General features: G+C 46.5%; 1 protein-coding gene across 2 annotated transcripts; it reads left to right on the forward strand.

The window, feature by feature from the left end:
- The first annotated feature begins 8,616 nt into the window (after nucleotides 1-8,616).
- Mlana (melan-A) lies at nucleotides 8,617-23,235 on the forward strand. Of its 2 annotated transcripts, NM_001106348.1 has the most exons (5): nucleotides 8,617-8,791; nucleotides 10,749-10,844; nucleotides 15,230-15,326; nucleotides 20,747-20,860; nucleotides 22,142-22,422. In NM_001106348.1, exons 2-5 carry the CDS (start codon nucleotides 10,774-10,776, stop codon nucleotides 22,208-22,210), a joined length of 351 nt encoding a protein of 116 aa, NP_001099818.1. In that variant the 5' UTR covers nucleotides 8,617-8,791; nucleotides 10,749-10,773; the 3' UTR covers nucleotides 22,211-22,422. The 2 variants fall into 2 exon arrangements, with proteins under 2 accessions (NP_001099818.1, XP_063143108.1); XM_063287038.1 differs by lacking the exon at nucleotides 8,617-8,791 and having other exon boundaries at nucleotides 10,416-10,844; nucleotides 22,142-23,235.

Here is a 23,235-nt window from a genome sequence, read left to right on the forward strand (position 1 = left end):
ACCAATACTTAGCATTGACCCTGAGTGCCCAAGCTTACCTGGCTTCTTCCTTCAAGTGTTTATGGGTTCCCAAGAAGTTCACTGAAGCACTGGCCTTCCTCGCTCTTCAGGAAGTTGCTAGGCACTGAGCTAGCATTTCTGTGATCTATCTTTCTTCCTTCCTTTCTTTCTTCCTTCCTTCCTTCCTTCCTTCCTTCCTTCCTTCCTTTCTTTCTTTCTTTCTTTCTTTCTTTCTTTCTTTCTTTCTTTCTTTCTTTCTTTCCCCATTTTACAGATGAGAACACTGAAGCTCAGAAGGGGAAATCACTTAGTGAGATGGTGCAGGTAATAAACGGTGAAAGCTGGAGTTTCAGGGCCATTCGTGTTGAGGAAGGAGTGTTTCCAAACTTGCAGTCCCCAGAGACAAGAGGTAAAAATCAACATGAAACGGCCTAGAGGAGCTACGGAGTGTCCACTAGGTGGCGGCAGAGAACCAGTCAGGCCTGGGAGGTGTCAGGGTGCTGGCTCTAACCTGGGACAAAGGCAGGGCTGGCGATCCTGAGCCGGGGCTAAGGGAACCGCTCTGGTTCTCTAACCACGCTCTGAGTACTCACCAGTGCTACCTCTTTAACTCCCACGATCAACCTGTGCAGCGGATGCTTTAGCCCCACCGGTCTTCAGACAATGAACTGAGGCGGTCAGAGGTTTAGAACGCACACAACTGCTGTTAACAAGGCTAGGGGAAGTCGGGCGGGCTTGGGCTGGCTCGGGTATGCTTGCTGCCAGATGGTGACTAAGATCAAATCAGGGAGAACTTCCTAGAGGTTTCGTGAGTCTAAGAGATAGTTTTGTTTCCCTCACCCCCACCCCCACCCCCAGCTTGAGGTTCCCAAGCACCAAACAGTACTGTAACTCTAAAAAAACTGGGTACCTCAGAGGCTGCAAAGCACTAAAAAGGCCAAAGATACTCCTTTAGAAGATCTGGGGATGCTTCGCGGCCATTCGATATTCCTCAGTTGAGAATTCTTTGTTTAGCTCTATACCCCATTTTTTAATAGGGTTATTTGATTCTCTGGAGTCTAACTTCTTGAGTTCTTTGTATATATTGAAGATAAGCATCTAAAGAAATGTTCAACATCCTTAGTCATCAGGGAAATGCAAATCAAAACAACCCTGAGATTCCACCTCACACTAGCCAGAATGGTTAAGATCAAAAACTCAGCTGACAGCAGATGCTGTGGCAAGGCTGTGGAGAAAGAGGAACGCTCCTCCATTGTTGGTGGGACTGCAAGCTGGTATAACCACTGTGGAAATCAGTCTTGTGGTTCCTCAGAAAATTGGACATAGTACTACCCAAGGACCCAGCTATACCACTCCTAGCCATATACCCAAAAGATGCTCCAACATATAACAAGGACACATGCTCCACTATGTTCATAGCAGCCTTATTTATAATAGTCAGAAGCTGGAAAGAACCCAGATGCCCTTCAACAGAGGAATGGATACAGAAAAAGGTATATTTACATAATGGAGTACTACTTAGCTATTAAAAATGACTGCATGAAATTCTTAGGAAAATGGAAGGAACTAGAAAATATTGTCCTGAGTGAGGTAACCCAATCACAAAAGAACACACATGGTATGTACTCACTGATAAGTGGATATTAACCCCCAATAGCTCAGAATACACAAGATACAATTTATAGAGATACAATTTATTCATGAAGCTCAAGAAGAAGGAAGATCAAAGTGTGGATGTTTCAGTCCTTCTTAGAAGGGAGGACAGAATACTCACAGGAGGAGATACGGAGACAAAGTGTAGAGCAGAGAATGAAGGAAAGGCCATCCAGAGACTGCCCCACCTGGGGATCAGTCCCATATACAGCCACCAAACCCACACTATTTCAAATGCCAAGAAGTACATGCTGACAGGAGCCTGATATAGCTGTCTCCTGAGAGGCTCTGCCAGAGTCTGGCAAATACAGAGACAGATGCTCATAGCCAACCATTGGACTGAGACCAGGGCCCCCAATGGAGGAGTTAGAGAAAGGACTGAAGGAGCTGAAGGGGTTTGCAACCCCATAGGAAGAACAACAGTACCAACCAACCAGACCCCCAGAGCTCCCAGGGACTAAACCACCAACCAAAGAGTACACACGGAGTGACATGTGGCTCCAGCTGCATATGTAGCAGAGGATGGCCTTGTTGGACATCGATGGGAGGAGAGGCCCTTGGTCCTGTGAAGGCTTGATGCCCCAGTGTCGGGGAATGCGGGGGTGGGAGGGAGGTAGGAGGGATTGGGTGGGTGAGTCAGTGGGGGGGACACCCTCATAGAAGCAGGGGGAAGGGGGATGGATAGGGGGTTTCTGGAGGAGAAAAACAGGAAAGAGGATAACATTTAAAATATAAATAAATATCTAATAAAAGAAAAAAAGAAGAAAGGCGGATCTGGGGATGGCCATTTCCTTGGGTTTCACAAAACTAGGGAGCTGAAGAGCTGGAGAGTAGACACCTGGCAGACTGCAGGGCCAGCAGCACCCTGCCGCTGTGCACAGAGCGCCTCTGTGGTAGCTCCTAGATGTCCCACCTGGAAGAATGCCAGAACAAACGCATATTCTCTGAATGAGCTCATGCCACCGGAGGACTTACTTGAGTGAGTAAGTCACGTAGTCCAACCCATTCATCCCCGCCTAGCTTACGAGACTCAGGCTATGGCTACTTCATTTGGCTTTGACAATCACTCCTAATCTACTTTTCTAACTGCTGGCTTGGCCACCTCCCCAGTGGCGAACCACAGACACTTGCTGTTTCTCCTGGCCATGTGCTCACTGCCCATCTCCCCTCACAGTGGCTTCCTCTCTCCTCTCTCCCCTCTTCCCTGGTCGCTCCTCCTCCGGGAACCAGGTCACTCCGAACCCACCAACCTCTAATCGTTCCAGCAATTGGCTGTAGCCAAGACTACACCTCCTCCTTCTGTGGCCTCTCCCTAATCATCCAGGCACCCGGACTTCTTTGTAGAGTAACCCAGAGTCCCCTGGGGTTCTTAGCTCAGAACTACAGCTCTTTTTGTAGATTAGCAATCACCCCTAGTTGGATTTTCTGGGAAGGATCAGACAGAACCCTGAGGTTTAGATTGGATTGCTGTCTGTAAACGTGAAGATCCCAGAGGCCTGCCTCCTTTCAGACCTTTATATAAAATCTCCTCACCCAAATTGTTTGGAGTGCGATGTGGCTGTAGTTGTAGCCCTTGGCATAGAGGCAGGAGGATTGGAGTATGCTTGGAGACTTCAAGGCCGCCTTAGGCTATGTGAGACCATGTCTTGAAAAAGAAAAAGGGGTAGAGGAGCTGGAGGGATGGTAGCGCAGTTAAGAGTGCTCTGCAGAGGACTTGGCTTACATCCCCAACATTCACAAGATGGCTCACAAACATCCGTAACTCCAGCTCCAGGGAATGCAGCACCCTCTGCTGGCCTCCTTGGGTACCAGGCTCACTCACATTCACCCAGACAGAAAGTCTAAACTGACCGTGCTGCCTAGTCTTGTGTTTTAGATGTATTTATTTATTTTATGTATATGAGTACACTGTCGCTGTCTTCAGACACACCAGAAGAGGGCATCAGATCCCATTACAGATGGTTGTAAGCCACCATGTGGTTGCTGGGAATTGAACTCAGGACCTCTGGAAGAGCAGCCAGTGCTCTTAACCACTGATTCATCTCTCCAGCCCATGCTGCCTGGTCTTATGTCAACTTGACACACGGTCTAGAGTTTTCTGAAAGGAGGGAACTTCAATTGAGCAATGCCTCTGCAAGATCTAGCTGTTAAGTCATTTTCTTAATTAGTGATTGATGTAGGAGGGCCTAGACCATTGCGGGTGATGCCACTCCTGGACAAGTGATCCTGGGTTCTGTAAGAAAGCAAGTTGAGGGCTGAAGGGATGGGTTCTGATGCCCTATTCTGGTGTGTCTGAAATGGTGACAGTGTACTCCCATATATACAATAAATATATTTTAAAGAAAGAAGGAAAGAAAGAGAGAAAGAAAGAAAGAGAGAAAGAAAGAAAGAAAGAAAGAAAGAAAGAAAGAAAGAAAGAAAGAAAGAAAGAAAACAAGCAAGCAGGTTGAACCATGTGGAACATTCCTCCATGGCCTCTGCATCAGTCCCTGCCTCCAAGTTCCTGTCCTGTGTGAGTTCCTGTCCTGACTTCCTTGGATGAACAGCAATGTGGAAGTGTAAGCTGAACAAACCCTTTCCTCTTCAAGTTGCTTTTTGGCCATGGTGTTTTGTTACAACGATAGAAACCCTAACTAAGACACTCATAAAATTTTGAAAATAGATTTTTTTAGTTTTATTTTTTTCATTTTTATTGGTTATTTTATTTATTTACATTTCAAATGTTATCTCCCTTCCCAGTTTCCCCTCTATAAACCCCCTCTTCCCTCTCCCCTCCCCCCTGCTTCTATGAGGGCGCTCCCTCACCTGCCCACCCACTCCTGCCTCAGCACCCTGGCATTCCCCTACCCTGGGTCATTGAGCCTCCACAGGACCAAGGGGCTCCCCTCCCATTAATGCCAGATAAGGCAGCCCTCTGCTACATATCCAGCTGGGGCAATGTATACTCTGTGGTTGATGGTTTAGTCCCTAGGAGCTTTGGGGGGATCTGGTTGGCTGATATTGTTGTTCTTCCTATGGGGTTGCAAATCCCTTCAGCTCCTACAAGCCTTGCCCTAACTTCTCCATTGGGGTCCCACACTCAGTCCAATGTTTCACTGTGTACATCTGCATCTGTATTTGTCATGCTCTGGTAAAGTCTCTCAGAGGACAACTATACCAGGCTCCTGTCAATAAGCACTTTTTGGCATCAACGATAGTGTCTGGGTTTGGTGTCAGCAGATGGGATGGATCCCTAGGTGGGGCAGTCTCTAGATGGCCTTTCCTTCAGTCTCTGCTCCACTCTTTGTCCCTGCATTTCCTTTTGACAGGAGGAATTCTGGATTAATATTTTTTGAGGTGGGTGGGTGGTCCCATCCCTCAACCAGGGGCTGTGCCTGTCCACTGGATATGGTCTCTACAGGTTCTCTCTCCCCTTTGCTGGGTATTTAGGCTAATGTCCTCCCTGTTGGATTCTGGGAACCTCTTGGGTCCCTGGCATCTGGGACTTTCTAGTGGCTATCTCCAGTTCCCCTCCCCCACTACTACACACCTCTACACACCTGCTTTTTTTTTTCTTTTCTTTTTTTTCTGAGCTGGGGACCGAACCCAGGGCCTTGTGCTTGCTAGGCAAGCGCTCTACCACTGAGCTAAATCCCCAACCCCTACACACCTACTTTTTTTTCTTTTTTTTTTATTAACTTGAGTATTTCTTATATACATTTCTTTTTTTTTTAAATTTATTTAATACTTAATAATAATTCTTTGGTTTCCGGGCAAACATCCCCCTCCCCCCTCCCCTTCCTTATGGGTGTTCCCCTCCCAACCCTCCCCCCATTGCCGCCCTCCCCCCAACAGTCTAGTTCACTGGGGGTTCAGTCTTAGCAGGACCCAGGGCTTCCCCTTCCACTCACACCTACTTTCAAATTCCTGACCCTCTGTACTTCTCCCCCATTTCCTCCCATATCTGAATCAGCCTCCTTTTTTCCTCTCCCTCTCAGATCCCACTCTCCTTCTACTTCCCAGAGATCATTTTCTTCCCCCTTTTGAGTAGGGCTGTAGCATCCACACTTTGCTGTGATCTTCTTTCTTCTTGGGTTTCCTATGGTCTGTGTATTGTATCCTGGGTATTCAGAGCTTCTTTGTCTGAAGTCTTTGAAAACTTCAATCATGAATACAACGTATTTCTATCACATTCAGGTCCTATAACCCCTACTTCTCCTAGATCCCTCCACTTCCCCTTCCCAACTTTATTTCTCCTTTGTCCCATTTTTCTTTTTATTGAAAATAGGTTCTTTTCTCATATAGTATATCCTCTTCCTCTACTCCTCTCCATTTCACCCCATCTCTTCTCCCCTCCCAATAATCCACTCTTTCTGTCTCTCATTAGAGAAGAAAAGGCTTCTAAGAGTTAGCAACCAAACATTGCAAAATACAGTATAAAGGGATGAAGAGAAACCGTCACGTTAAGACTGAATGTGGCAACCCAAGAGGAGGAAAAATGCCCAAAGAATGGACTCGAGAATCAGAGACCCACTCATCCGCACACTCAGGAGTCCCATAAAACCACTAAGCTAAGGACTGTAATGCAGGGGACCTAGTGCAGACCCGTGTAGGCCATCTTGCTGCTTCAGTCTCTGTGAGCTCGTCCGCATCTTGCGGAGCTGACTCAGAAGGCCACACTCTCTTGCCTGATTCTTACACACTTTCTGCCGCCTTCTCCTCAGAGTTCCCTGAGCTCTGAGGGGAGAGATTTGATGGAGACATCCCATTTAGACTCTCTTTACCTGTCATGTCTGGCTGTGGGTCCCTGCAACTGTTCCCGTCTGCCACTAGAGGAAGCTCCTCTGGTGACTGGGTAAGGCACTGGTCTATAAAGATTTATTTATTTATAAGTACACTGTAGCTGTCTTCAGACACACCAGAAGAGGGCATCGGATCTCCTCACAGATGGCTGTGAGCCACCATGTGGTTGCTGGGAACTGAACTCATGACCTCTGGAAGAGCAGTCGGGTGCTCCCAACCACTGAGCCATCTCTCCAGCCCGGCACTGGTCTATAAATAATAGCAAAATATCACTAGTAATAATTTTAGTGGTTTTTTTTTCTAGACCAGTAGCGGTTGGTTTTACCCTAGGTCCCTGGGTTATCTAGACTCTAGTTCTCTGTCACCAAGCAGTGTTGGGTATGGAGTTTGTCTTGTGGGATGAGGCTTGAGTGGAATCAGATGTTGGTTGGTTACTCCCACAGGTTCTGTGCGCTTGCCCTAGCATATCCTGCATGCAGGACAGACTGTAGGCCTTTAAAAATCACCTGACTCAGCTCCAGTTCTGGGGGCCGAGCTTGTGTTCCAGATCTGTCTCAATGCCTTTGCACTGGTTGTTTAACCTGAGGTGTTTTCCCTTCTCCTTTTTTCTTTTTCCTTTTCACCAGGGCCAGGGATTGAACATGGGGAGTCACACGTGCTCTGCCACAGAGCCACTCCTTAAGACTCTTCATATTTTCCCAGCCTTTTCCTTTCTGCCGTGTTGTCCTCTGTTAAAATGTTAGTCCTTTGCAAAACAAGGCTTCCCCAAGGATGAGCTCTCTTCTTTCTCTGTTTTGTGTGTCCCTTGCTAATTTTAGTAACGGTCACCAAGTTTCCAGTAGGCTATTACCCTCACAACATAGCCCAGCATGGAAACTAGAGAGCCCTGGGCTCTGGGAGGAGTGGCTCTCAGATATAAGGGGGGAGGGATCTCTGTGGTCAACTCCCCCTAGTCCTAACTGATGAAAACTCTTCTACTCCTTAATTCAGGAGGATTTGTCTGATTGTGACAGTTAGGGACAGCCAATTAGCAGAGGTGACTTCTGTCCCATTGCTTACATTTGATTTTTATGTTGAGTACAATTATCCCTGGTTTAGTGAGAGTCCTAGTAGGCCCACCTTGAGAAGGAAACTTCCACCTGTCTCTTGCGAGTGCATGAAAACTCACAGTCCCCAGTGGAAAATTATTCCCAGGGCCACCACAATGAGGACATGGGCTGTGGGATTTGCTCTCTAGATCTCAGCCCATGGGCTCTGCATCTTTGACACGGAAGTGCTAAAGATAGACCGTATACATATTTGGAAGCAGAAGCTGGCCTCGAGTTGAGATCTTGCCTCAGCTTCCCGAGTGCCAGTAGGCATGAACCACTACACTCTACTCACAAAACACTTTTTTTTTAGTGCAACTTTATCCCAACAATTAGAGACATTTTTAAACATTTTTGAAACTTTTAAAAATAAAATTTTATTTAAAGTTTTGAGAATTTCATACAATGTATTTTTTTTTGTGTGTGCGACATCCCTTCTCTACCTTTAGGGACTCACCCCCTCCCTACTCACTCAACTTTGAATTCTCCTCCTCCTCTTCTTCCTCTTCCTCCTCCTCATCTTCCTCCCCCCCTTCTCCTCTTCTTCACTCCTGAAGTTCAGCTTGTGTTGCTAAACTGCTCTCAGGAGTGGGACCTACCCTGGAATGTGGTCCCTTCCACTTTCTCCTCTTCCAGTATCTATCAAAGGACAGCTCTACAGCTAGGGGAGGGGTTTTGTCTCCTTTGATCTTAAGAAGGTCTTGTGCTGTGAGTTTCTGATGAGCAACTGCCCTGCTGTGTCTCCTTGAAGTCGGCCACCCACTCTCACTACCATAACCTCCTCTTCCTGAAAGAGCTCAGAGCCTGGCATGCATGTGACACTCAAGCTGCACTTGGAGCTGAGCATTCCACAGAGGAGGAATTTTTAGAGTAGAAGTATTACATTAGGCACATGACAAAAACACTTGTTTATTTGAAATGTAAGTTGAACTGGGTACCCTGTAATTTACCTGGCAACTTAAAATGGAATGGCTTGCCTGGGGCAGAGTTGGGACTGGGGAAAGCACAGGCCATCAAGGGCTCTGTTCTTTTTTTTTTTTTTTTTTTTTTTTTTTCCCTAAAGGGTAGAACGACGTTGGTTTCTTTCATGCCAAACAAGCAGTCACAGACAACCCATTAGGAATCCAAAACTCATGACTATCATGAGACTCAAGATCCAGAATGGAAAAAAAAGGTTTTTTTTTTTTTTTTAAGATTAACAGCCAGAGAAGCCGTCTTCACATACACACAGTCCGTCAGTCAGCAGGGAGGACTGCTCCTCAAGGAAGGTAAGAGCGCTGGCTTCTTGTTAATGGTACACTGTCCTGTTCTTTCAGAAAAGGGCTTGGTGGATGCCTCTGCCCGCAGTCTTATCGAAGTTCAAGTGGCTGCAGAGTTTCCATGTTTGTAACCATTTCACCTTTGGAGTTCAAAGTCTCTTAGATTCTTTCTCATTCCTCCAAGGTTGCCAAGGATATGGATGTGTGGGCTGGTGGTGACAGGAACCTCTTTACACTACAATTAGTCTGTCAACCAAAGGGACTTCTGTTGGCTTCACTGGGGTGAGGTACACTTATCCTGTAACTGTTTGCCAGGTGCTGAGCTTGAGGTAGATAGGCACAGAAACAGTTAATGCAGAGTTAATTCAGTCTCTTGTCTGTCAACGCAGGGCTCATCTTACCCTGCCCACCTCGGGTGATCCTGAAGTTCAACTGTGGATTGCATGCAGAATGTCCCCTGTGGAAGGAGTCACATTCTGGGCTCAAGGGAATCGTGGTTTTGCCCTCCTATTATCCCTGTTCTTCAAATTGGAGCTAATTAATGAAATTCCATGGGGGTAGACCCTTAAAATTTATAATAACAATAATAATCATAATAAAAACAGACAGACAAACAGACAAAGCAAAAACCCAACCACAATGACAAGGGCTGAAGCTTCTGTTATTGTCTTTCACTGAGCTCACAGTAATTATGGTCACTGAAGTCCATGAGATTCTTGTTATTATCCATTTATGCACACTTTGGGTTTTTGAAAAGTGTTTTTTGGTTTGGGTGTAGTGGCACACACCTTTAATTAATTCCAGTACCTGGGAAGCAGAAGCACACAGATCTATACAAATTCAAGGCCAGCCTAGTCTACATATTGTGTTCTAAGACAGCCAGAGGAGTGCACGCACTAAGACTGTCTAAAAAAACAACAAAAAAAAAAAAAACAAAAACAAAAGAAAAAAAAAACAAAAACCGAAAGAAAGAAAAAGAAAAAAAAGAAAAGTTTTTCAATTCCTAGCTGAGACTGGATAGATCAACGGAGGTCCTGGCTTCCTCAGTCTGTCTTGGGTGATGTGTACTTGGCCAACAACAGAGTACTTTGTTCAAAGTGGGTTTGGAAGATGTGCTCTGTCACTATCACATATACCCTGGCCAGGCATGGTCTGGGTGCCCTGAGAAACACTTCTCATTGAACACTGTCAACTTCTGTGTGTGTGTGTGTGTGTGTGTGTGTGTGTGTGTGTGTGTTGTTGTTGTTGTTTATTGTTGTTGTTTGTTTTTGTTTTTTGAGATAGGGTTTCTCTGTGTAGTCTTGGCTGTCCTGGAACTCACTCTGTAGACCAGGCTGGCCTCAAACTCAGAGATTCCCCTGCCTCTGGCTCTGCCTTGAAAGTGCTGAGATTAAAGGTGTGTGCCACCTTCAATCAGCTTCTTTTATTTTTTAAAAAATTATCACACACTGTGTGTGTGTGACAAACGCACATGGGGGACTCAATAGACAATGCCATAAAGTGTTCTTCCCACCCATACTAGGGTTTCTAGGGCTCACACTCTGGTAAGTCAGTTTGCCAGGCTCATGTAGCCTACATCTGACTCACCCTTCCAGCCCCACCTCTTGTTTTACCCACTGATACTCTAGGCCAGCAAAGGTCAAGACAGAATGACTAAAATCCTCTCTCTAGATTTTTATAGAGTCAAACTAAAGGCCAGGGAAGACACTCCCCACCTGATAACTCAATTTTAAAGTGTTGTTTCTTTTGTAGTCTTTTCTTAGAACTTGGTTTTCCCATAAGTAGGTGTCAGAGCCTAAGCTATTTTGAAGCTCTTAGAATTAATGAGAGGATATGCGAATCCCCACAGGGTGGATGCAGAGGGCTGGCTAGCTGATACCCACCCTGGGAACAGTCTCTGTGTTTCTGTGAGATGTGTGAGGATGTTTTGGATATACTAAGCAATGCCCATGTGCCCTTCCTTTAGGTGTCCTGTGCTCTGAGTTCACACAATGCCCCGAGAAGAAGTTCACTTCGGTTATCCCAGGAAGGGGCACAGCCACTCTTATATCACTGCTGAAGAGTAAGTTATAGAACAAACCTCTGGGGTTTCCAGTTTGCCATTTGCAGACACGACCTACTGATTTCTACCGGCACGTGCCTATCTGTAACTTTCTGTAGCATTTAATTTCCTCAAAGAGAAAAACCACTGTCATCAGCAAGAGACCTGGAGGTCCTACAATGTCTTACCCACAATTCTCTGGGGCCAAACAGTTGGTGCGATACAAGTGAGAAAAGTTAGATATTGCTATTTTTGACCGAGTTCTTGGGTCTTGGTTGTTAGTTCCCAAGTTGGGAAACATCTGTCCAGGACTTGGACACCTCCTTCCTCAAGCCGACTCATCAACTCTTCTCAAGACTCCTGCAGGTGCTGTGTAGACAGGGTTGAGTCGCTAAAGAGCCAGTGCGGGTGAGGGGCACTGGTGTGGGTCTCAGCCTGCAGGAAGATGGTGGCCATGACTTTTGCACGAGAGCTCCATCCTACAGAAAGGTGTTTGAGCGTCTGGGTTAATTAGTACTAAGTATTTATGAAATTATTACTTCTAAGAACTAGATGACTCAGAGATACTGTTCCGTATTTCTGAAAATGTCTAGAGTCCAGGGAGTTAGACAGGGAGTCATCAGCACATGTAAGTACCCTTGGGGCAACACAGGACACACTCTGCAGGAGCCAGAGGGGGCAAGGGTGTGTTCTGAGCTGAACCAGAGCAAGGACTCCAGACAGGCTTTCATTTAGAGCCGTGGTTCTTACCATTCCTAATGCCGACACTATATTAGTTCCTCATGTTGTAATGACCACCCCCCATCATAAGATTATTTCCATTGCTACTTTATAACTGTAAATTTGTTACTGTTATGAATGGTAATGTAAATATCTCATATGTAGGATATGTTATGCCACTTCTGTGAAAAGGTTGGTCAATCTCTGGGGGATGGGGAGGTTGTGACCCACAGGTTGACAACCCATGCTTTAGACAGTCTTAGAGTCATCAGCTCAAAACCCCTGCAGATCTGCTCCTCTTGTAGAAAGGGTTGCTGGGAAATCTTACACGGTCTGTCAGCAAACAAGGTATCATCAATGGAGTCCAGCTGGGAGCATTTCCCGGGGGATTTCCCACTCCACAGCAGAGCCAGTTGGGGGTGGGGGTAGGGAAAGCGATACATTGTAGTAAATTGTCGCCACAACATTCTATTTAGGTAGGAGATACATTGTACATGACATTGTTTCCGCATCTTTAGAATGCTACCACAGACTCTTCTTAACTAGAATTTTTGTTCTCTCTCAGTAGTCCAGGAGTCTTACTTAGCCTGTCAGTTCCCTTCTTTCTGTTTGTCACCCCTGTACATCACCTCTGTTTAAGTGAGGATGCTACGCCATCCTCTTTGTGTTTCCCCATCAGAAAGTGAGAAACCAAGGGAAGGCTGGGGCCATTGTTTTCCAAGAATCCCAGTCTCTCTATCCCCCACACCATGATGCCCACATCTGCCTGCTGTGCTGTGTGTGGGAACAGCTTAGAGAAACTAGGAGATGTGCAGCAGGATGTGGTGATGTTGGGATTTAATACAGGTCTGTTTGCCTATGAAGCACTAAGCTGGCGCGTTAAAGAAGGCAAATGTTTGCACAATCCCATTCGCCGGGAGGAGAGACCAGTATCTCTAACTGCCAGCCAGAAGCTGGAGGCGGGTGTTGTCAGCTCAGTAGGCTGAAGCTGAGTCTTCCTCTGTGGTGTGTAGCCAACACTCTCGGCTGGTGAAGCCGGTAGTGGCTCCCACAGCTGGCAACTGAGCAGACTAACATTGTGAAGAGATGCGGTGAGGCGATGCGGAACAGAGTGGGAAGCAGACTGTGCAGAGACTCTAGACACTGTAGGGGCAAAGAAGACACTGAGCTTGCAGCCCCAAAGCAGGGCATAGGGAGATAGATTTGGAGTTGGGGACAACAGCTTATAAAGGGCACCTGAGACTTAGTACCATCATATATAGCATATCAACACACACACACACACACACACACACACACTCCTCTCCTCCTTCCTCCTCCTCCCCTACCCCCACCTCCTCCTTCTCCTTCCTCCTCACCATTACCACCACCACCCTCTAACCTCCTCACTTGAAGGCTTATGCTTTCTTTTTAACACCCTGACCAAAGTGCTTATTCAGCGGCAGCCAGTACTATGGTATCTTTCCTGAGAGAACAGAGAGGTCCTGGGTTCCAGCACCTCTGGGTTCCAGTGGGAGAAAAACTCCAGCTCAATCTGCATACAGGGATGCCTTCATTTCCATCAGCATCACCAGAGGCCCCAGCACAGTACGGTGACGCTTTTTACCTCAGTCCGTGAAGGAAGCAGCCGTGCAGTACTTGAAGCCTGGTACATGATTTTCAGCAGGGTAACGAAAGAGGCCAGTGAAGAATGTAAGAAGATCACAAGGCCATCAATATCAGGACTCACCCTGAAGGGCCCTGGGTCATCTGGTTGCCCTGTTTAAACAGGAGGGTCGGATGTAGGGGAGCAGAGGCATCTGTATTGATGAAATACATCTCTGAGATTCTCGGAGGATATTTCTCCTCCTTTGAAATCTGCCAGTGGTATGAGGAAGAGTAATAATAAAAAGTGAATTCCCATAGCCAGTCAAAAAAGGGCTGCCCACTGTTGGCTGTTAGCTCCCTCTGAAGCCTCAATAGACAGGGGCTTTTACAGACTTGTGTGGTAATAAATCATACAGGGGGCTTGCCTAAGCTCAGATTCCGAGGCGCTGCCAGGAGTGCCGTCCGAGGGTCTGCATTCTAATTTCATCTCATGTGACAGCTCCAGGTGTCAGGGTGACTGGGAGCCCGCTAGGCTATGCAGCAGCTTCCTGTGGCGTGTCTGGAATTCTTTGATGGTTTATGCTTTCAGTCACGTGTGTGTGTGTGTGTGTGTGTGTGTGTGTGTGTGTTCTAAGTACAGCATGACAGTGCATAAAGATCTGGAACACAGCTGTCTGTGTCAAGATGCTCAAAGAGAGAGTACAGGGTGAACCTAGAGCACGAGCATGCTGGGAACTGTGTCAGCTGCCTTCAGTCATAAGAGCCATTGGGCACTCTCTGTGACAGTTTTACCTCAGGAGACAGTTCTTCCAGGAAAGCACTGGACAGAGGACATAGGTCCATCCTGAGTCCCAGAGCTCCCATGATGGCTGTCTAGGACCATTTCCTCCTCTGGTTCTTCTACATACTGACTGGAGCCCTGAGCATCTGACAGCATCTGTAACATGAATTATCCTTGGCTCGGAGGTTTGCTGCACAGGGCCTGGCACAAAACGGTGCTCAGAGGAGGTTCCAGCTCCTGGGATCAGGGAGCTTGGACCATGCAGTTCAGTTCTACAAAGGTTCCTGGGGCTGCTGCGGCTACAGTAAGGGATTGTCCTACAAGATCAGGGCAGAACTTCCCTGTGGAATGGCCACCCTCCAGGTCTCTCCATCTCAGATTCTCAGATGAAGTTGGACAGGACACATTGGATCGCCTGACAGCCTTGAGATGGTGGTAGGGTGGTAGATGTTACTGGAAGAATTCCCCACTGCACCCCTGCAGCCACTCAGTCTAGTACACACCGTCCGGCAAGTTCACGGTCACAGACGGTGTCCAGTCCTCAGCTCTGTTCACACTAGAGAGTATCTGGCAGCTGTTCCCTGACTGGCAGTGCTGTGCAGGAATGCATACACCAAGCTCTGTTCCTGGGGCTTCCTAGAGGTCACTGGACACAGGACACAAGTGACTGGCTTAGAGCCTCAAAACAGTGTCCCGATGCTCAGGACCAGAAACATAGATAGTGAAGGTATCACTCTGCACCAAGTCTATCTCGGACTCCGGCTGACACCACAGGGGGTCAGAGCCGAGTTTGGGGCAGGCATAGCCTCATGCTCACACCCTGTCTCAGACTCGTGTAGCTCCGGGTGGCAAGCCCTCTGAATTTATTTCTTCCACTGTGTAGCAGAGGCGATAAATGGTCTCTATGCTACAGAGTTAATATGAGAATTATCATGACTGGATAGCACAGCCCTGACTGGCTCAGTGTTCTCTTCTAGTTTTTATCTGACCTGAGTTGGGAAAAATGCTTTAAATAAAGCCATGTTGAGAAGAAAAGATTATTTTACTTCAGAAAATAAACTGTCCACACGAGGGTCAGATGCCCAGGCAGCCCTTCTAGTTGGGACTTGGGTACGCCACACTTAGAGGCTCCTAAACCAGGCCCTGTCCTTGGATGCTGGCGCTGTAGGTCTGGTCAGATACCTTGTGTAAAGATTAGACGATTTGGAGTAGAAGATGCTTTCCTGGATCATGAAAAGGGAGACGGTTGGTTACTGCCTCATCCAGGTCTGGAGTGATGTTTTTGAGCTGTGTTGGACATGTCTGTCTCCTGGTCCAGGGCCGCAGGGATTGGCATCCTGGTTGTAGCCCTGGGGATTGCTCTGCTAATCGGCTGCTGGTATTGCAGAAGACGAAGTGGATACAGAGCCTTGACGGTGGGTAACGGTCCCCTCTGAACTTTCCTCTGAACTTCTGGGGATGCCGGTGTATGTATGTGCATGTGTGTGCACATGCCATGGTGGGCGTGGAGACGAGAGGACAACATTTTGGAGTTGGTTCTCTCCTTTCACCCTGTGGTGGTTTGGGGTCAAACTCAGCTTGTCAGTTCTTCCCTGCTGGGTTGGGTCCCGGCTGAATTCTTTATCTCTGTCATACTAAGTAGCCCATGATCTCCGGCATCTTACTGATAATCACACCAGCACGAGAAAACCATCCTCCCCCACAGCGTAAGGTGCCACTGAATACTCTTCTCTCATCCATCTATCTATTGGTCCTGTAAGGACCATATGTTAACTTGACATAGCACTGACATTAGGAAGGGAGCCTTTAAAACCTGAATGTTTGTATAGGTTTCAAAACAAAGTCTGGGTGTTTTGAGGCCAGCAAGGCATAGCAAGGTAGGAAAATTTAAATGTGATCTCCAAGGGAAACCAAGTGCTGCCCAGTAAAAACAAATCTTTTTTTTCTTTTTTTTTGGAGCTGGGGACCGAACCCAGGGCCTTGCGCTTGCTAGGCAAGCGCTCTACCACTGAGCCAAATCCCCAACCCCCAAAACAAATCTTCAAAGGTGAAAGCCACTGAATGGGAAGGGTGGCTCAGCAGCTAAGTGCACCCGATGCTCTTCCACAGGACCCAGGTTCAGTTCCCAGCAACCACACGGTGGCTCACAGCCCTCCGAAACTGCAGTCTCAGAGAATCTGTCAACCTCTTCTGGTCTCCAGAGTCACCAGGAATGCACAATGGTGCGTAGATATTCATTCTGGCAAGACACCAGACATTATAGACATTCATCAATCAGTCATCAATCAAGCAATCAATCAAGCCACTTGCTAGGTATGGTGGCACCTATGTGTAATTCTAGCACTTAAAAGGATAGAGTTCAGGCTACCACAGACTACCAGGAAGAACCTGTTAAAAAAAAAATAAGGATAAAGTATCCCTCCCAATCTCCAAACAGGCTTTCAACCACATCAATTCAACATTAGATTACCATAAAATCAACAAAATGTGTTGTCATAGAGATAGCAAAAACTGTACTAAAACAAAAACAAAAACAAAAACAAAACCAAGAAAAAAAAAAAAAAACCAAAGCATTGAGGTCTGGTGGGAAAAATATGGCAACATAGACCAAACTTTTAGGAGTGTGAACTCTCTCAGATTCTGACCCATACTTCCCAAGACTGCAGAAAACTTTTGCTCTGTCCTCTCTGGAGGAAGGGAACAACACCCCCCCCCAGTACAGGTCACAGCTCAAGCTTCTCGGAAGCCATCCAAACTCTGCCTGGAGAAGCCCAAGTTTCAGCCCTGAGCCCAGGCTGCCTCCCAAGCCCAGATCATTCATTGATTGAGTGCCCACTGTCTACTGTCCCAGTTCCAGAGCTTCTTTGCCAGGAAAAAGGCTGTGTCTGTGTCTCACTTTCTCTAATTGTGCTTTTTTAGTAGAGGGTTCAGAATGTAATCCAAAGAGGCAAGGCACCTTGGAACCCACACATCACCAAGCAGAGTCCTCTAGTAAGTTCATACTAAAGTGCACTCCAAGTAACCTGTGGGAAAGCCGAGGATAGCCTTCAGCCTAGAGCCCCGCCCACAGGATACCTGCCACTATGCATGCTGAGTAGGGGAAGGACTTTAGCTTCTGCCATTCAGTTCCACATGTGTCCCTCTGGCAGGGAGTGGTGACACTCTTTGTACTTAGTTATTTACTAGTTGGTCTTCCCCTTCATCGTCCCCTTTAGAAAACAGGCACATAAACGTCACATGGACCTGGTAGCAGCGACAAGCTTCCTTAATCCCCATACCTGGGAAGCAGAGGCAGGTGGATCTCTGTTTGAGACCAGCCAGTTCGACAGAGCAAGTTCCAAGATGACCAGGGCTATATCAAAATAAAGTAGAAGTCACAAGGTTGCAGGGCACCAGGACTTAGCTTCATTGTTCACCACTGACTTGCTTTGTAACCTCAGATATTAATTTTTCCAAACCTCACTGGCTCTATTCTAAATCTAATGTTAGCATTTCCTCTAGGCTCTGACCAACAGTTACCTAGCAACAACCAGGTACCAGGCTAGTATATAAGAATGGCTTGTTACTGCCCCTCCCCCGTCAAACTATTCTCTCTCTCTCTTCTCTCTCTCTCTCTCCCTTCCTCCCTCCCTCCATTCTCTCCTCTCCTCTCCTCTCCTCTCTCTTCCTCTCCCTCCCTCCCTCCCTCCCTCCTTTCTTCCCCCTCTCCCTCTCCCCTTCCTCCTCTCCCCCTCCTCCTCTCTCCCTTCCCTTTCTCTCCCCCCTTTCCCTTCCTGCCAATAAATCTTTATATTAGGTCTGTCTCATGGCTTGACTTCTCAGGGGGAACACTTCAGCATGGTCCCACCCAGGTGCTCTGCTGATGTTTTATAAAACACAACGTCTAGTCATGGCAAAAATATGGCAGCAAATGTTTATTAGTTTTTATTTAGCATGTCTTCATTTTTAAATTTCATATTTTAAATTGTGTGTATATGTGTGTGTGTGTATATGTGTATGTGTGTGTATGTGTGTGTATGTGTATGTGTGTATGTGTTTGTGTGTGTATGTGTGTGTATGTGTGTATGTGTGTGTATGTGTATATGTACGTGTATGTGTATGTGTGTGTATGTGTTTGTATGTGTATATGTGTGTGTATGTGTGTATATGTGTTTGTGTGTGTGTGTGTGTGTGTGTGTGTGTGTGTGTGTGTTGGTCAGTATGTGCATGAGAGGGCCTGTTGTCCATAGAGGCCAGAAGAGGGTCTTCCTGGGGTTGGAGGTACAGACAGTTGTGAACCAGCAAATGTAGGTTCTGGAAATGGAAGTGGAATTTAGGATTTCTCTAAATAATGGTCCTAGCTGCAGGGCCACCTCTCCAGCCCCATCTCTCCATTTAAAGAATAGAAGTTCATTTGTGTCAAAACCACATTGAGCAGGTGTTTCAGGTTAGCGTGTTGGGACTCATTTTCTACCCAACTCACAATTGTTCACCTGACAACGATTCCCCTCCTCTTAAATCCTTCAAGTTCAAGAAGACAAAGAGTGTGGCTATGTGTGCAGACGCTGACTGTATTGGTCGGGCGATACGATTCCAGCGTGACCTTCTATGCTACACGTAACCAGTTTCCTACGTGTACATTCATCCTACCTATAAATCGGGGAGTCAGAGTTTCCGACTTTCTGTAAGATGAAGATGGATTCTACCCCTCAGCTCCTCCAATGTAAAAGGAGGAGGGAGGGCTCCATCTTGCGTGGCGTGGGTGTGCATGGGTGAGTGGTAGCCGGCACACCAAAGCCATGTAGTTCATGGGGGGGTAGAGAACAATGGGAGTCAGCTCTTGCCTTCCACTTTGTTGAGACAGGTGATCTCTTGTTCCTGCCTGAGCTCTGTGTGTTTCAGGCTAATTGGACAGTGAGCCTCTGGATGACTCTTCTGCCTCTGTGTACCATGTCACTGCAGGGGCACTGGGGGCTACGGATGCACACTGCAGTGTTTGGCCTTCTGTATGAGTTCCAGATATTAGACTAGAAGAACTTCTACTGGCCGAGCCACCTTCTCAGGCCATGTTATTTGAGTTAACACTAAAACCTTGTTTTGAGGTGTTCAGGTCTCCTGGAAAGCCTGGTCAGCAATCTCTAGCCTAAGAATTTTAGCTAAGTGTGGTACTTGTGTAGTTGTATATCAGGTAAGTGTGCTGTAGGCGAGACATGGTGCAGCAAGCACGATGTCTTAGCTGTTTCCTGCAGCTGCTCAAAAATGCTAAAACTGACTCGGGGAGTACATGGTCTCTTTTAGTTTACAAGTTGGTTTCTTTTCTCATTTCTTTTCGTGTTGCTGTAAAATTATAATAAATTCTGTCTTTTGTCCCGCACTAGATCCGGCACCACAGTGCCTGAAGATATCTTCTTCATCTGAGTCAGCAAAGCCTCTCATCTGCTTTGCTCCATCCCGTATCACACTGCCGATGGCTTCTCTCTGAGCCTGGCAACAATCTCTCTACTCATCTGGTTCCCAAGGCAGGCTGCCACCACGCCAGACATACACGTCTCCAGCCACCACAAACTCTCTTGAATTCAATTAAATCTCCACATGAAGGAACACACAACACAATGACCTCTGATCCAGTTGATAAGATATAATTGTCCACCTAGACATACAAAGCCCTGTACACATCCATCCCTTAAGAATATTCATAACGACCTGTAAATGTGCGGAGAGGAATCTTAACATCCGTCTCCATGTTCTCTCTGCTGCTTCTCTTTCTCCTTGCTCCAGTCTCCTCTTCTCTCTAAAACTTTTCTCCCGCCCATCCTTCCTTCTCATCCAATGACAGGCCCCGTTCTATTTTGTACCTTCACCTCCATGACATCATCCTACATTTTCTAAGGGAGTTCTTATTGTGTAGCCCAAGCCAGCTCAGACTAATGGTCCCCTTGCTTTGGCTTTCCCGGTGCCAGAATTATACAAGTATAGCGTCTTGCCTAGCTTTTCCTTTCTATTATATTCTTTCTTATTTTTTTTTAAGATTCTATTTCCTATGCTGCCTATGAGTGTCTGCACGCATGTATGAAAGTATACCACATGAATGCAGAAGCCAGAAGAGGGCACTGGATCCCCTGGAACTGGAGTGTTAGGCAGTCGTGAGCCATGAAGCCAGAGCTGGGAACAAACCTGGGTCCTTTGGAAGAGCAGCGGAAGCTCTTCACCACTGAGACGTCTGTCGAGCCCATCTGTTCACTTTGTAGATCCAGTCTCCTCTTCCGGATTCCACAGTTAGTGACAGTGTGGTGCCTGGCACTTCAGTCAGTCCTGACAACTCTCGAGAAGTGGGTTGTATCATCTAGCTACTGCAGATCTCAGGACTGGAATGAACAGAGTGAGGGAGTGGTGTGAGGACGCCCCGCCAATAAGCGGAAGCAGCTAGCTTAATACCCATTTTTATTTGTATAGATTTTTTAAGAATATTTTCATTTCGGGGCTGGGGATTTAGCTCAGTGGTAGAGCGCTTACCTAGGAAGCGCAAGGCCCTGGGTTCGGTCCCCAGCTCCGAAAAAAAAAAAAAAAAAAAAAGAATATTTTCATTTCATGTGTTCTGGTGTTTTGTCTGCATGTATGTCTGTGTGGAGTGTAGAATCCCTTGAAACTGGAGTTACAGACGGTTATGAACTGCCTTGTGGGGTTGGGAACTGAACCTGGGTCTTCTGGTGGAGTAGCCAGTGCTCTTAACCACTGAGCCATTTCTCCAGCCTTAATATCCATTTCAAACCGTTGTTTCCTTTTTCTTTAATAGACTCAGTTATATTATTATTATCATTATTATCATTTTATTCATTCTTATGACGTTATATTTCAGGACAAAAGGCGTCATGCTGGTACTCAAAATACCTCCAGGGAAAGATGCTTATGTGAGAGTCTTGATCACCAAGACAGCCGACTGTCTTCTCAAGAAAAAAACCACCAACCTGTGGTATGTGGCCATTGTGCATCTGGGCACTTTCATGTCAGCTGCTTTCAGCCCAAGTAAACAAAGTGATTTCTACTAAAGCATAATCTTGAGTCTACTCAGTGTCACTAAACTGTTACTGACCTATGGCAATGCTCACGATTAGGACTAGCATCTGAGCTCAAAGATAGCCCTTGCTTTGCATGCAGGAGGCCCTGGATGCGAGCCACACACCTGCCCCTCCCCCGTTCAGGTCAGAACGGTAATTCTTGTTTTGTATATTTTACAAACAAACAAAAACAAACATGGGAAATGTTTTTTTTTTTTTTAAAGCTGTGTCCTCTTTTACTTAGATTTTACAGCCAATGAGAGTCCTACATGTCAGAGACAGGGGAACATTTTCCCCTGTAGAGCTGAGCCACAACCACATGTGTTTAACACTTGAAACCCTAGTTGGGAAAAGGTTACTGGGCATTTAAGTTCTGCACGGAACTTGCATGCATTTCTGCTGCATTCACTCCTGTACCTTAGGCATATCAAAGTAATGCATGGCGTTGATTCTGGAGTCAGACAGCGGGGCTGTGTCTCAGCGCCATGACTTCCTGTTTGTGAGCTAGGGCAAGTGCTGTTTTTATGCCTTGGTTTTTCCCCTGGAGAAAACTCCTTAGCTGAATGATTGGCACACTGTGCTCAGCTGGTAGGTCCAAGTGCCTCTCTGACTCTGCCTTTTAATGATGTGTATCATCAATGCCCCTCCCCCAAGTCCTACATGTGCTTTTAGACACAACTAACAGGGACCCATGTGGTGAAGATGAAGTGTTTGTTGAGTGGTACTCAGGATTCCAGAATCCATGGGTAGGTGAGTTGCCTCAGGGCTGCTAGGCCTGACAACTTTGAGGTTGGTCCCTGAGACCCACCTGAACCAAGGAGAGAACCCATCCCCCGCAATGGTCCTCCGACCTCCACATGGCTATGGCACCGGTGCTGCCCCCATAAACAAGATGGCTAAATAAATAAAACCCAATTATTTCATTAGGACTTGGAGATTCTGAGGGACAATCTGAGCATAAATACACTTTTCAATTTTGGGAATATCTTTGTCTCTTTCTCTTCCCTCCAACATTTCAGTATACAAGTTGGTAAAATTTAACAATTACTCCATTGGAGGAAAAAATCTGTACAAACGTTTAGAAGCTTCAGTCCACAGGGAAAGCATAAATGCAATGCAAACTGCCTTGCCCCTCCCCCCCCAGACCATGCACACCGCTGCCAAGTCTACATGCTGCTCCTCTCTCCTCCTCACAGGTTCCCAACGCTCCACCTGCCTATGAGAAGCTCTCTTCAGACCACTCGCCACCACCATATTCACCCTGAGAGCCGAGAAGCTGCTAAGAATTCTGAAAGTTTCCTTCATGCTTTCGCTTTAAGGCTGAGTAGATGCCCATGTTTTGCTTTAGAATGCTATAGAATGTACAGCTATACTAACAGGCCAGGGTTAAATTCTTGGCAGGGCAAGCAGAAGGGTGGCGAGGAATGGTGAGAAATATTAACCTTGGAAAAGCGTCAATAAATATCTCAACGTATATTATCTGTCCCAGTGGCAATGCCATTAAATCATCATTGTTAGCATTGTTTTGAGGGGTGAACTCACCTGGATGACCAGGGAGCCTCTGATTTGCAAAGAAATTTTTATCTTTATGTGTGCCCACATTTATGTATGTGCATTTGCATGCTGATTCCTGCTGAAGCCGGAAACTGTTAGATTCCCTGGAGTCGGAGTTACAGGAGGCTTTGAGCTGCCTCCTGTGCGTGCCGGAACTAAATGAGTTCTCTGAAGGAGCAGGGAGCACTTTTAACAATGCAGCCACCTCTTCTGACTTTCTCCTGCTTCCTAAAATGAAACGCAGCTAGCTTTCAAACTACTCTTCAGCTTTTAAAAGCAACCTATTGGCCAGTGTGAGCTGTGCAGAATTGCCACAGATGTTATGGGCTGTTCAGAAAGGATCCCGTTACAGGTTTAAAACAACTTGCTTCTGCTGGACAATGTTAACCACGGTGCTCTGTGTTCTAAAGGGATCCCACAGTAACACATTGTAAAGTTTCTCTCTCTCTCCTCCCTCCACTTCTCTCTCTCCGTGGTTATGTATTTGTGAGGACTGAGGTCAGTGTTGGGTAGGTTTTTTTGACAGTCTCTCAGCAAACCCTGAGTTCATTGGTTTGGCTAATCGGCCAGGGAGCCTCAAATACCCACCCGTGTCCACTGCTCAGTTCTGGAGTTAATGTGCTTCCACACCTTACCATTATGCGTGGACTCTGGGGTTCCAAAGTCTCAAGCTCGTGTGGCAGGCATCTTACAAACTAAGCGATCTTCTCAGCAGAAAATAAAATGAACAAATATA

The sequence above is a fragment of the Rattus norvegicus genome, chromosome 1, assembly GCF_036323735.1.
Source record: "Rattus norvegicus strain BN/NHsdMcwi chromosome 1, GRCr8, whole genome shotgun sequence".
NCBI lineage: Eukaryota > Metazoa > Chordata > Mammalia > Rodentia > Muridae > Rattus > Rattus norvegicus.

Coding starts and splice junctions, on each gene's coding strand:
- Mlana (NM_001106348.1), top strand. CDS start 10,774: ATGCCCCGAGAAGAAGTTCACTTCGGTTATCCCAGGAAGGGGCACAGC. Junction 10,845..15,229: donor TCTTATATCACTGCTGAAGA/GTAAGTTATAGA, acceptor CTCCTGGTCCAG/GGCCGCAGGGATTGGCATCC. Junction 20,861..22,141: donor AAAAAAACCACCAACCTGTG/GTATGTGGCCAT, acceptor TCCTCCTCACAG/GTTCCCAACGCTCCACCTGC.